Source organism: Asparagus officinalis, chromosome 8, assembly GCF_001876935.1.
Source record: "Asparagus officinalis chromosome 8, Aspof.V1, whole genome shotgun sequence".
NCBI lineage: Eukaryota > Viridiplantae > Streptophyta > Magnoliopsida > Asparagales > Asparagaceae > Asparagus > Asparagus officinalis.
In genome coordinates this window covers 17868223-17883300 of record NC_033801.1, presented here as the reverse complement: position 1 = coordinate 17883300, position 15078 = coordinate 17868223, and the positions used below count along the sequence as shown (strand labels likewise).

At 35.9% G+C, this 15078-nt stretch overlaps 1 protein-coding gene across 1 annotated transcript; it reads right to left on the bottom strand.

Moving 5' to 3' along the window:
- Window positions 4421-14748, bottom strand: LOC109822265 (MATH domain-containing protein At5g43560-like). Its single transcript, XM_020388439.1, has 8 exons — window positions 14555-14748; window positions 13766-14012; window positions 11696-11807; window positions 7710-7798; window positions 7541-7609; window positions 7318-7447; window positions 4979-5137; window positions 4421-4814 (listed from the first exon to the last, which is right to left on the bottom strand). Exons 2-8 carry the CDS (start codon window positions 13956-13958, stop codon window positions 4436-4438), a joined length of 1131 nt encoding a protein of 376 aa, XP_020244028.1. The 5' UTR covers window positions 13959-14012; window positions 14555-14748; the 3' UTR covers window positions 4421-4435.

The following is a 15078-nucleotide window of genomic DNA, read 5'->3' as shown; positions in this document are numbered from 1 at the left end:
AAGAGATCATCCATCAAGCTTCATCATCACACTAATGTACACACACGTATAGATCATCATAAACATGCCCATATGTATCAAATGTGAGTTTTGTGGTCGTTTTGGTCATTGCCGAATATTGTTTTGATTTGAAAAGAAAATTCACTTTGGCCAAAATGTTTTTTTTTCTAATAGACCCCACAAGTGTTAAAATGTGATATTTGTGGTAGATTTGGTCATTTGGCTCAAGTTTTGTTATGATTTAAAAAAAATGTTTCAAAACTTGCCAAATTTCTCAAGTAAACCACCGTTTGTTTAATAAGGTTTCTCATTGGGCAAAATAAATTAAAAGACAATCTTTAGTTGGCAAATGATTTTCGTGCACGTCACGTTGAAATCACTTGGTCAAACACAAATCTTTTCACTCTTTTCCATTGCACGAATGCATCGAAAGGGTCATTTGAATGAAATATTAGTTTTGACCGTGCCTAGTGCATCCATATGTGCCCAAGAGGTTCATAACCCTATGGGCTTTGAGGCATGAAGTGATAGGGGTGCATGTCCTAAATCTTTTGTACTCAATGAAATACTTGGGTACGCATAAATAAATTTGATTTAAACCAAGAATTAAGGTATTTTTAATTTTCTTTTCCTGGTTTTTGAAAAATGTATTTTAAACTTTTATGAAAACAATTCCTTTTATTGGTCAATATTCTTTTGTTTTCATAATTCCTAGCTTTGATTTTGATGAGGAGGCTTCGTATTTATATAACCCTCCGGCATTTATTGGGCTGTTTATTCCCCAAATCATGTTTACGAATGCCTAGTATATAATGGGTTAGAACAAGCTTAAGAGCTGATATATTGTTGTCTCTTAACAATTCTTATTATCAAGATTTTGTTTGAATTATTAGCTTGAATTCATTTATATTTCAACCTTATATGATGAATATTTATGGTGTTTTGCTTATGGATCATCTATCGTGCTTATAATGTATTCTATATGTGGTTTGATCAGATCCCCAAAGAAAATTCATTTCATTGATCAAAGCATCAGTTTTGGGATATAAATTTTGATTTATGGAATTCTTGTGGTTGATTTGTTTTCATTTGAAAACTTTTTGCATGATTCTCATGTTTCTATTCTTTTGATCTTCCATAAATCTAGCTACCTTATACAAATGGTTTTTATGTTCTTTGATATTGAGACACTGATTTTTCAGCCTTGATATATTTATATATGTTGCTCATGATTGTCTTTTGTATGTGAGGGTGTTTAGCAATATTTTTCATTTATGTTTTGGCTCACTATATGTGTGCCATGAAATATTCATTTCATATATTTCATATGGCCTTTGATAGGGGAGCATCCTATATCATTCTATGTTTTATTTTTACTCAATATGTCATTGATAGGGGAGCTTTCGCTCTCTTAATTCATTTGTCCGGCCTGTTTTTTTTGATGTTGTCAAAGGGGAGAAATTATTGTGAGTATTATCATTTTTTTCATATTATGCATGTGAATTATAATTTATATATTCTTTGTATTCATGCATATAATCATTTTTGTAACCATTGTTTGTCATCATCAAAAGGAGGGGAGATTGTTGGCCTTCTTGTTTGGATGACTGTTTTAACAAACAATTTTACCAAACTAATAATTGTATTATTCTAGTCATTAGTGGTTTTCGTATTTATTCGTAAGAAAACAAGCTCGTTGGCAGATGATGGAGATATATGAGCCTTCAACGATCATATCCAAAGGAGGTTGGGCGGAAATGTACGGTGAATCCTTGCTATTCATGAAGTCAAGAATCCAAGTTCAAGCTTCATCCGCAACGTGTACCAAGTTCAAGCCTTAATTGTTAAGATCAAGATTGCTTTGGGTACTGTAGTTTAGGATTATATTATGTGTGTTATAGTACTCTAAGCTCAAATATCTAACACACACATTTTAATTGGTTTCGCTTGTATAAGATATATGTTAGTCACAATATGATATATACCACTACAAGTTTTTAGTTTTCATGTTTTAAAATATGAAATTACATGTTTCAATTATTTATTAGTTGTGATTTAGTTTATCTATCATAGATATGAACAAATATATTTTCCATATCATACTCATAGGTTTCATGTTTCTATTGATTTGTGAAAATATTGTATTCTTAGTTTATAGACTTCAATATGCAGTTATACATGTTTTAAAAACTAAGTCTATAAAAACATTTTATCAGAAAGTTTCAAAAGTGGTTTTATGTCAAACATCAAGAAGTTCAAATATTCCATATTTTCATGTTTTTGACTAGTTTGTAAAAATGATGATTTTTTGCATTTGGGAAGTCGGCTTTTTGATAACCAAGTCATTGTAGCATGTTTATTATCATGTCTAAATCATTTCCCAAATTTTACATTTTTGGGAATTTCATTTGATATTTTAAAACAGGGTTTAAAATCAGCTCTAAACTTCGTACGATTTTTCTAGAATGTCAGTTTTCGGTCGAACCGGTAGCGGTCGACCGGGTCAATTGACCATTTCGTCAAGTAGTTTTTCCAGAGAATCGTCGGGTCGACCGTCCGGTCGACCGATGAGCTCAATCGGTCGAACGAACAGAATTTTCGCGGTCGACCGACGTTAGTCGAGAGTTTTCTTACGTGTTTTTTCTCATCATCGGTCGACGAGCTGATTTTCGTCGCCGCCAATATGACGCGTTGGAGCTTTCTAACGGCGTTATTTTCTGAGCCTGGTTTTTTCTGGGGGCCTTTTGGTCATTTTTGTTGGTTTGCTGAGATTCTAGTGGGTATATATACCCCATTTGGCTTGATGTCTTTTGCAATAACCAAGAGAAGTTTTTTTTAATCGCAGTTTAAAATAGTTTAACAAGGGTTTAAACTGTTTAATGTTTGTTTAAGTTTGTTTTAAACAGCTTTTAAGGCAATTGAGGTTTTTAGAGTTTGCTGAAGCAAATTCTCACAAGAGCAAAGAGGAGATATCGCTTTGGTGTTTGGGCATTCAACTCATCCTCTCTCTCTTGATCTATAATGAAGTCTTCGCTTAAACTCAATTCTAGCTTATTTATGTTGATCTTAAATTTCCATATAGCTAGATTTCTATATTTGAGTTTAAATTATTTTATTGATTACTCTCTGTTCACACACACAACTATTGGGCTTATTGTATTTTACATCATAGTCATAATTTTAGGTTGTGAGCGTATAGTTGACTTAGAGTTGTGCTTAATTGAGTTCTCATCTTGTTTAGAAGAACAATCATTTGATTTATAATTGTGCTTATTGTGAGGATTCACTTCTGTATAACTCTGTACATCAGAGAAGACTGTGTCGGTGAAGACGGATCGAATAACAAGAGGAGTGGCGTCGGTTGACGTGCCTAGGAGAGGTTGTTAACCGAGCACTTGAGGAGGACGACACGGGCTAGGAACGCAACACTAGTGTGTGAGGTGTGATTACATATGATTGTATTGTGAGCGGTGTAAACGTTGTTCGGGTGAACGTAGAAAAACCCGGTTCGTGGATAGTTGGAGATCTCCTCGAGGTGAGGAGCGCGGACGTAGGTCGTTGGGGACCGAACCCCGTAAAACATAATTCGTTTTTTTGTTGCTGATTGGCATTGGGCGTCTCTATTCTTGTTTTCATTCTTATTCGCCTTTGTGTATTGCTCATTCATATACCCATATCACTGTGTAAGATTGTTTATTTTCACTCTTGTCTTAGTTATATATCCTTCGATATTTCACTATATGCCTCTTTGCTAGGAATTATCATGTGTATATTGCTCTATCCTAGTTCATATATTATTGTTGCAATTTCATACTTGCTAGATTAATCATTAATTAATTTTAATTGATTTATATCGGATTAGATTAGCATAAGAACCCTCCCTAATCACCCCCCCTCTAGGGTCTAACAAAAATGTGGGGGGGGGGGTAAACAAATAATAGCTTGTTTAATAAAAGAAGAGTAAAAAAATTCCTTAATGAATTTACGGAACTTAGTTTACATGCATGTACAGGCTGGAGATAAAGAAATATAGCAGAAACACCAAGGATAAAAAAAACTCAACAAGTTTTTACAAATTAATACCCTGTCGTGTTTTTTTTAACCATAGTTTAGCGAATGTCAAATGAGAACACTAAGGATCTAGGATTCAGAAGAAAGTCCCTTGAAGATAAAAAGAATGATACTAAAATTATCTACTGTACATCATGTGCCCATGATTTGCTTGCTACTTCTATAATATTTTCGATATAAAATATAGATCCTTTCAAATTACAGAAAAGCCCAAATGAAAACTATATATCACTCTACTAAAACTTGAGAAGCCAAATGAAACACCAGAGAACCTGCAGATGATACTAAATGTATCGCCAGAAGAGAGAAAATTTTGAATATAAAAATAACACAGAAAATAAGTAGTTAAAACATTATTCTGTAATTAAATAGTTCTAGAACATACTTTTGAACGGGTATGTAAGCCCTTTTCTTCCTTTAAAGGCAATGGCAGATGAGGTGACTCCAATGCAGCTTTCTCAAGCAAAAGGAATACATCATCAGCCAAAACGAACATGTCATCCTCAATATAAATGATAGGAGATGGTAAGTCCTCCTCCACTATCTTGGTTCTCAATTTGTTTAGCTTGCTCTGGCTCTCAAGAGCTCTTAGACCACTATAAAGAGAATCCATTACAAGTGTAGAGGCGACCTCCTTCTCTATGAAGAAGTGTTTGACAACTACTTTCAAAATAGCATCTGTTTTATCCTTAGACATGTGCCGCCTGGTATCTTGATCAATACCAAACCAAAAAGCATGAAAACTGCAGCCAACCATACAAGTATTAAGCTTAAACAAGCTGATGAAAAAAATTAAATAGACAATAAGGCCAAAAAAGGTTACATAATCTTCAAAAATGAAACTGAACCTATTTACCTACAACACCGACAATCTAAATAAAAACTGCACAAAAATATTAAAAATCACCTTGACCACTTTGTTTTATCACCAATCAAAGTCTGAAGCTTCCGCCTCCTGTCATCAACAAACCGTGCACAAGTTTGTTCAACAGCAGTCATATATATTCGAATGAGCTCTCTTCGGTACTGATGATCAAGGCAACGGAACGGGCGGTGTGCTTTCTCCCTCAAAGATCAAAACAAAGAAGCAACTTAAAATTAATGCACAAATATAACTTTGTGGTATAAAGCTATATAAATTAACCAGGCCATCCTAAAATATAGCTCATGCTATAAGTGAATTCTAAAAAGTAGTGTATAACTGTTTCCAGATAAAATCAGATAAATATATTCTAAGTTCTAAATAAAGTGTAATCCATCAACACTATTAAATATCAACAGATCTAGGTGACATACATAGAAAGAAGCCTGCAGACAAGTACATATTTGGGGAACTATAAAAAAACATAGATCACGTAAGAAGGGAATTTAATAGAATGACTTCTGCATCAAGTACAGATCACCTTACTAACATTAACATATGGGATAGAACATAATTCGAAACAATTAACATACAAGAACATAATTCGAATCAATTAACATACAATCTGTATGCATTTCCTTCTACAAGTCCAGTTATAAGAATGTCCAACGAGGAATACATAGCTGGTAAATCTATTTTCTTTTAAAATAGATTACATGTCTTCTTCACTGATAAAACTAGTGATGCGTACGGAAAATCTTAGGTTAAATTAACCCAAAACGTACATCAACTTGAAATCATACTAAAGATACAATATCATAACTCATACTAAAAAACATTTGCAGTTATACAACCAGTTAGTTACCTCAAGTCAGCACAAAATGATTTGATTCGGTCCCATATATTATTTTGCTTTTTTACGTATCCAAACCATAGTAGTTAATGCAATAAAACCAGTCAGTTGCCTCAATTAGCAATAACATGATTTGATTTGGCCCCATATCTTTCTTTTCTTTATGGCCTCCAGAGCCGCAAGTGTAACAAAGAGTGGAGTGGAGAATTTTCACTCAGTTCATATTTATTATCGAAAAGGCTGACTCTAATGCTCTTTTTTCTTCTCAAACACAAGATATGAACTAAAGTTGTATGGATAGCATTTGTGGTTCTTACAAGAAGTTACGGTTCTCCTGATGGCTAATGCCTCATTCAAGAAATTTGGCATACTATCTGCATATCAAACAAATATATGGCTTATCAAGTCGAGCTTATTGCTTTGGTAAATGAGAGTTAGGGGATCAAAATCTAGGATTTGAGGAGGCGGCGATGAGCGAAGTTCACCTATTTCTTAAAAGCAAGCTCCAGTTGTGATAACAAAGTCGATACATTCGTTGAGATTCTTTAGGAAAGATGAGGACTTGTTTTAGGATGAGACTATCCAAAAGGAGTTCGGTCCTACATTCCTTCTCTACAAAAAGATTAGGCTAATTTGTAGGACTAGCTTCGGCGAGCATTTTCCAAGAGAATGGAAACTCCAAGTGTCAATACTCTTGATTAAAAAAATTAGGACCCATATCTTTTTGTTCCAGAGAAGCATGTTCCGAATTAATGCATTTCCTCCTTACCTTGTTTCCCTTATTCCATTTCTTTAGGTTCTCTCTATCTCATCAATCTCTGTCAAACTCACATCACGAGACCTGCAATCCTAAAAGGCATTCCAACAATGGAATTTCAACGTCAGAAGCTAACAATTCTCAACAGAAAAAATTGACTTAAGGTTTAGGAGTCAAGTTGGGCCCGAATTGAAGAATTTGCATGTTGGCAGGCATAAGGATGAATTTACTTAGGCATAGCACTGAACCTGATCAAATATTACATTCAGTTACAACCGAAATTCCCATCAGTACCTTATTGAAAATGAAAAAAATGAAAAAATATGATGGATACAAAAATACAGAGTTTTAGAATGGAAATTGCAAACATCAAACCCTTCACCAAATTATCTGTTGATAAATGATAAGCTTCCATCCAAATAGTGGGACAGCATGGGTCAATGAACTGGTTGGCACAGCCTTTCCACAGTATGAATTAGGTAAATCTAAATAGCATGAACAGACTGATACAAATAAATCTGAGAGTTACATCTAAGGAATGGTGAATGCATGATGGAATGAGCTTGTTTTATATAGACAGCTAGGTAATAGCAGAAGGAAAAAGTCCAAATATACACCGTATCAATACTGCAAATAAGTAAAAACCCTTCCATTCTAGATGATTGTTGAATAATCAAAAGACAACTAAGTGAAATAATGGGTACATCATTATGCTAAATAGTTAGATCAATGGTATTGGCAAGAAATAAGACAGACAAAGCATTTATGAGATACCTGATAACCTGAACTTGAGCCTTGATTGTAAGAGTATCATCGTCAACAAAGCCATCCGCGATTTTATTTAGCTCCATAAACTTTTTCCAACCCCAGTCGTGTTCTTTCTTCCAGAACCGATGCAATGTATCTACAGACCTCCCATAAAAGTATGAACTCAAATCGCCACTTATGCAGAAGAATATTTCTTTTGTACAAGAGCAACAGACAATAATTTACTCACCATTGTATTTATTTTTCTTAGGATCCTTGTTCACTACAGCTATTGTAAAAAGCGCAAAATGACTCCAGCCTGCAAATGTGTGGGAAAAATGAGAGAGATATTCACTTTTCATCAGAAAAGAATCAGGCCAGATAATTACTGAATTACATAAACATAACCTGCCACAAACCTGGGAGAAGCTTGTCATGATTTGCAACACAAAGAAACAGAGAGAGATGGTTACATGCATCACAACCATGTGGATAAATTAAGATATACCTGTCAAACAATGTCAGAAAATTAATGAGAAATATGATATGGGCATAATATCTCCCAACACAGTCTACAACAAAGCAGTGAACGATCATTCTAGAGGTTCCAAAAAGGAATTCACCATCACCAGTGACAGTTTTACGTAACAGATGACTAATTATCTTGTATCTATTATCTATTTACTAATAATTATCTTTTATCTATTATCTATTTACTAATAGCTAAGCAAATTACAGTTAACAACTGACAAAACACAAATACCTTCAGGCATCCAAGCCACATGTCAGGCATCAAAAGGACATCCTTGTGATGAAAAAATAAGGATATGCAGATAGGGGAAGCACAATCACAAAATAAAGGCCTTAAAAATTAAGTTCTGGTTTAAAGGAAATCAACACTCTCATTATTGTATTTAAATTAGTTGAATAAATTAATAGTAGATAAGTTACTATAACTAACTTAACGACTTTTAAAACTATTCTTCTTTTCGTGTTTAGCACTTGATCACCTTCTTCTAGCAGGAGTGATACCTCTCTTAAACCTTATGTTACCGTCAATATGAACTGTTTTCATTTTCAGATTTTAAGAAAACATAAGTTACCCTGATTATGCTAATTGACCACAAATTAGGATACTTCATAACAATAATTTTGCAACTTAGAATAGATCACTTGAACATGTAAAAGATAATGTGGCTGTTATTCAAACAAAAAAATAGGGACAAATTTTCGTTTTAGACCTCTTTAGAAACATATTTTCAAAAATCGACCTATTTTGAAAATATTCGCTAATTTCGACCCAGTTTCAGCCAAACTAATATTCGCCAATTTCGACCCAGTTTCAGCCAATGGCTGAAACTGGGTTGAAATTGACGAAAAATGTTCAAAACTTCACGGGATTTCAAATCCCGTGAAGTTGCAAGCTAAATTCCAGAGAGCATCGCTCCACCTCTCCCACCCCTACTCCCAACTCCTCCTCTCCCTCCCCAATCTGTCCCCCTCATCTCTCACCTTCTATATTGCTACCTCCGCAAAAACCCTAGCCCTCCCCTCCTCCGCTCTCTCCTCTCCTCCCTCCCCCTCCTCCCCCCTTCCTCCCTCCTCCTTCTCCGGCCCCTCTTCCTTCACCCCATCGCCGCCCTCGACCATTCCCTCTCCTCTTTGCACGCCTTAATCTCTCGATCCGAAACCCCTGGCCTCATCGGCCTACGCCCGCCCCCCCCCACTCCGACGTACGCCCGCTTCTCCCGAGTTCCTATAAAAGCTTCCTTTGTTCGAATTGCCAAGCAGGTCACCCCACGTTCGCCATTTGGCCTCATGCGTTCTCCATCTTCTGAGTGGGTTGCATCGCAGGGTCCTCGATAGGGTTGAGTCGTGTTGTAGGGTGGGCCAGTCTTCAAATGGAGTCTCCCGGACGGGTGTTTTGATGGCTGCTGCTGGTGTAATTAGGGGTTTGAGATTGAGTGGGAGTGGGGGTGGGATTATGGTTGGCGGGGAATTGAGGAGGTTGGCCAGAGAGAGACTCTCTTGAAGAAGGGCCCCAAATCTTCACGGGATTTGAAATCCCGTGAAGTTCAAACTTCACGGGATTTCAAATCCCGTGAAGATTTGGCCCCCTTAATCACATTGTTAATAAATGGTTTAAACTTCACGGGATTTCAACTCTCGTGAAATTTTTGAACATTTTTTACCAATTTCAACTCAGTTTCAGCCAGTACTGTGTCGAAATTGGCGAATATTTTCGAAATAGTTCGATTTTTGAAAACATGTTTCTAAAGAGGTCTAAAACAAAAAATTGTCCTAAGATAGTGTAGAACAGTCATGTACAAGTAAATCCCATGATGTTGAAGGAAAATTTTGCCCATGTAGTAGAACATAAAGGTAATAGTTGAGAACGGAGAAGGGAGAAATCTTCTAACACTCAGATCTTTTATACACTTCATGTGTCCATCCCCCTCTTGATTTCTCTCGACTGAACACTCCCACACCCCCACCCCACACCCCCCACCCCCACCCCAAAAAAAAGAACAAAAAAACCAAGTTAAACTTTACTTCATCCCTCTCTTCTGTATTGACACATTTAAGAAGCGCATAGGAACAATTTTTTGTTTTTACACTTTCTTCTCTCTCACTCAAAAGAAAACTCATCCTCTTTCTTCACCAAACTAAATGACTAGATGCTTAAACACATATTTTCTTGTCCAAACTAAGCCATTAGATTCCTAAACTCATTTCTTGTGGATGCTTCAAGACTTCAAGTCATCTCTTCTTCTACAGGTTAAAAATATAGGTGTCTGATTCTCTCTCTATTCTCCAAGGTAAACCAGTAGATGCTAGAAGTCATCTCCTCTTCTCAAAATTAAACCCATATTTTCATCTCAAGATTGAATCCAAGAAAATTGATTGAATCCAAGAAAATTGATAAGAAATGGTAGCAGATGATGGGATCTGAGAGGTGGAAGATGAGATCGTGCTGAACGAGAACTCCTTTTGCAAAGAAAATTTGAATTCCTCCTCTATTACATACATTTTTTAAATTTTTGTGTGGTGGTTAACTGAATTTCATGAGAATTTAGAGTTTCTTTTTACAAGGAAGATACTTTTTTGAAGTAATCTTATTAAAGGGTGAAATGAGGTTTTTTCAGGAGAAGAGAAGGGTCGAGTAGACAGAGATAAAGAAATAATTCTTGCAAAAGCTGCCCGTGTTCAAGGGATTGGGATTGCTGAGATTTTTCACCAAAGGTTTTTATTTCTACAATAGGAAGACATGGAGCATGCAATGAAGAAGAAGACGGTGATCATAAGTAATTCCTAACATCATCTACCTTTGTGCGAAAATTGTCTACTTATATACAAATTGTATATGGAGATAAGTAAAATAGAAAACATTACATCAAAACCCTTCATCTCTGCACATGATTTTCACTTCTCTTCTTAAAATTAATCAATATTTAAATAGAGTCGGTTGGAAAAATCAGGATTAACATGATTTCTTTATTTGCAACTTTGTTAAGGTCACTCATCCCTACCCCTTAACTGATGTCACCGACCTTTTCACACTATCCATGTCCGTTCTCATAATTTCCCCAAAACCTATTTGTCCCTCAAGAACTTTTTACATGGCCTCCTGATCATCAAGCTTCAGCAAGGCTAGATCAAGATATATGGCCATCTTGCACCACCCACCTCACTTCCAATGTTAAGAACACCATCATAGCCTATGAGGATGAGGAAAGGGGACTAGATGGTAGTGGGTGCCTAGAAAGTGGGAGACTGGTGGTAGGAGAAGCCAAGAATTCTCCTTTGCTACTGGCATGTTAGTAGTGAAATAAAAGGGTTAGTTAGGATTTGGAAAAAGTCAGTAGGATCAGGTTTGAATACAATCAGGAAAAGGTTTAAATTTGAAGTTGCATGTCAGAATGAATCTAGATGAATAATTCAGAAGTGCCATTTTCATTAGTAGTAGAAAGGGAAGTCAATTTCAAAAGAGCGCATAAGGTAGAAAATTGATGGAAATGCAGTTGTTTCTTTCTAAATAAATATTTTTTTCCGTAGGGGAATTATTACTATTGTAGGGGAATGACTTCTGTCTCATATGTTGGGGTGTTGACCGGCAAAATGCAGGAGGCAGCCTAATCCTGTTGTTTCTGTTAATGTCAAGTATTAAAATTAAAGAACATGGAAACTACCTTCTATATTAAAAATATACAATCAAAACCGAGCTTATTAATTATCAGATAAATTTCATTTAAATTTTACATAACTTATGAATTATAGATGCAATGCATCCAACAAATTTTATAAGAAAAGGACCATAACAAAGGACAGAAAAAGCATTAAATAACTGGCACAAAAATAGGATGGCAGAAACAGAAGTTAAATTAAGCACCCATGAATTTCATACCATTTGTAGCCACCAATTTCAAATACATTACTTCGCAGTTCTCGTTTACTGATCTGCGAAAAATGTTCAATATTCCAAGTAAACTTTCCAAATAAATCAGCAGGCTTTGGTCCTGCAACCAAGACAAGTAGAAAGGTGAGCCTTTACCTAATCAAGATTTCAAATTGGTATCAACGCCAACAACCACCCTTGTCCAAATTAGTTTCACAGTAATTTAAACTGTAAGCCAAGACCCTGTTTGGATACAAGCATAGATCCCCGCTCTTTTTTAAAAAAAATATCTCAGAGATTTAGCTAACTTCCACAAAATGGTGAAGTCAAATTTCTTCTTCATTTACCGAAACCAGATGGATCTTCCAAAAAGAAAAAAACTACCCAAAATGACTATAATGCCTTTTTGAAAACAGAGTTGAAAGGTATCTGTGAGAATTGAGACCAAAGCCCCACTTGAAGAGTTGATCTATCCATAGTCTAATATATTAACAGTCATACGACATTTAGGTGGTCTATCTACAATTACTAAGAAATAGTAAATGAATGCTAAGCAACATGAACAGGAAACAAACTGGGTGAAGTCTGACATAGCCAAATCTCCATGCAAAATGGGATCGAATGTAACAGCATAAATTAAGAGAATATACTAGCTACTCTTTCAACAAATTTATAGATCTGATGATGTGACAAAATACCTATTCAATTTTCATAAGATAATCTCATTTCATTTCTTGAGTGTTTGTTTTACAGATCAAGTCCTTCAACCAAGACTTGTGCTCAGGAGTTGAACTCATAAAGGACACATTGGACATTCATTTACTTGACAGAAACAGAAGCATAATTCCCTATGGACTTGATGGCATTCATGTAATTCTGTAAAGTCATTGAGGTGGGAAACCCATGAGGGTTAGAGAGTGGAGTGTTGTTTTGAAGGCTTGATAGAGCTCTCCAATATATTGCTTACCCAAGACACATTAGCTAAACCACTCAAACACATTTTCTTGTGTACTTTACACAAGATTGAATTAAATATTCAGAATCACCTATGTGGAAATGTGGCAGGTAGCTACTATATAGTACAAGATATATATCTCCAGATAGGTTGACGACTGCCACCAGGAAAGAAATGGAAACAAAAATAACCTCTTACAAGACAGCAGAAGTGCGAATTGACCCTCGAAGAAAAAGGGCCAAATCTGAGGAAACAAAGATTTTGCTAAGATTTACCTTTTGTGGTTTTTCCATAGTGTTATATCTAATTCTTAACTTTTTTGTCCATCGACACATATCTGCTAGATATAATAACATAAGTTTAACAGCCAAGCGCTACAAGTCTACAAATAAACAATCAAAACCACATCTGGCTGCACCTTAAATACATAGGAAGAACTTACCAATGCAACCTAAATACAAAAAACCATTATGTCAATAGAAGAGGAAACCAAAGAATATATGACTTGATGCACCTTAAATACATGGGAAGAACTTACCAAATCCAGGCAAACTAAATAACAAAAATTATGATGTCGACCGAAAAGGGAAATCAAAGAAGATTAAGCAAGCTAGAGAATGGTGGGACCATAAGACTTAATTCCAAATGCATTGGTCAATTCAGGAAACAAGTGTCACATGAATATAGAAGTTTTGGAAGGGTTTTCCTCTTCCTAAAGGGATTTCGCTGCTAAAAAGGAACTTACTAATGATATTATAGAAAGGGTTTGATAGCTGTGAGTTGCCAATAGATAAAAGTGGTGACACCCACCCATCCGACGTGACTAGTAGGACAGGTTTCATATCATGTCTTTCTCTTGGTAGCTCGTTTAGCAAAATGATTCGCCATACCAATGTTTTCCTTATAAAAAGACTAAAAGAAGAAGAATACATGGCTGTGATTGACCGTAAGAAAAGAAACAGAGACAAAAATTTTGAAAGGTCAGATATATCAACTACTTTAACTATGTGATACATAATGTTTTTCCTCCCGATAACTACAGAGTTAACTGAATAAGGAGAATATGTCTAACAAAGTTCTTCACAATATATACCTCCATAAACATACATAAAAAGGATGATTACCCGAGTCATCGTCATCATCTGAGTCCCAATAAGGAGGTGAAGTAGAAGGAGTCCCATTCTCAACTTGTTCACAGGACCGCCATTCTCCCAGAGATTCCACGGACTGACAATGTTGGATGCTTGACAACACATCCACAGGTGAAGAACCACCCACTGGCACATAATCCTCACTCGTACTCCCAACCATTACCATGGTTAACCAATAACAATTTGTTGACTTAAAGTACCAACAACACTCCTTATTCAGCTGCACATATTAGAAAAACACAATGATCCTTAGTGTTCTCATGTAGCATGTTCTTTCAACCAATCTAAAACTGCCCCATAAATTTAATTCCCTACATAAGTTATGACATTCCGCAGAGAAACAAACAGGTAAACATAAACTAAATTTTAATAAGATGGCATCGAACAGAAAAGCATATGTAGATGCGGTAAAAGTAGAGTCCAACACTCTCATGCGAAGGCATTCTCTTTCAGCTAGCAATGTCTTAAAAATCTAATTTTGATTAGAGATAAAGCCCCAATGAGCCAAAAATTCCAATCAAAATCACTAAATCAACATCAAATTACACAAACCCCAAAAACCCACAAAACCCCTTTTCAGCTATTTCAGTTACGAATATATCCTAAACCCTAAATCGAATTCCAACAAGAAATCAGAGTGAAATAGAAGAACATCCGTCAGAATTACCGATTTTGGGAAAGACCCGGTGTACAAAATACCCTCAAAACCTCAACAAATTCGGAGAATTAGTAATCAAAGACCAAATAGGGCAAAGAAAAGACCTGAAAAGATCTAAAATTGAGAGGGCCTTGGCGCGAAATTTGATGCAAGGGGATGCAGAGAGTGAGAAAAAGAGAGCTTTACTTCTTCGCCCTCGCCTTTCAGGTTAAAAAACGAGAAGGGCGAGCGAGGGCAGAGAGAGACGAAGAAGAGAGGAATAGGCTGCTGATTGAGGGGTATATTTGTCAAAAGTATAGCTAGAAGGAGTGACAGATTTGGCAGTATAGTAAACGTAGCCATTTTTGTGCCGGTGGAGTGAGATAAGCGAGACTTTTATTAATTAATTTATTTATTTATTCAATACACCAATAAATATTATCCCTCTAAGAATATCTAGTCGAGTTGGCAAACTGTCTATAAATACTACTCTAAGATTTCCTATTTGACTCTCCTGAAAGCATCCACAAGAATTTATCCAAGGCCGTGCATTGGGAGGTGCTCCTAAGATTTGATATTCATGGTTCGAAGGTTTGTGGGGAAGTTCCATCGTCATACCTAAAAAAATGGAAAATTATGTCGAGGCCCC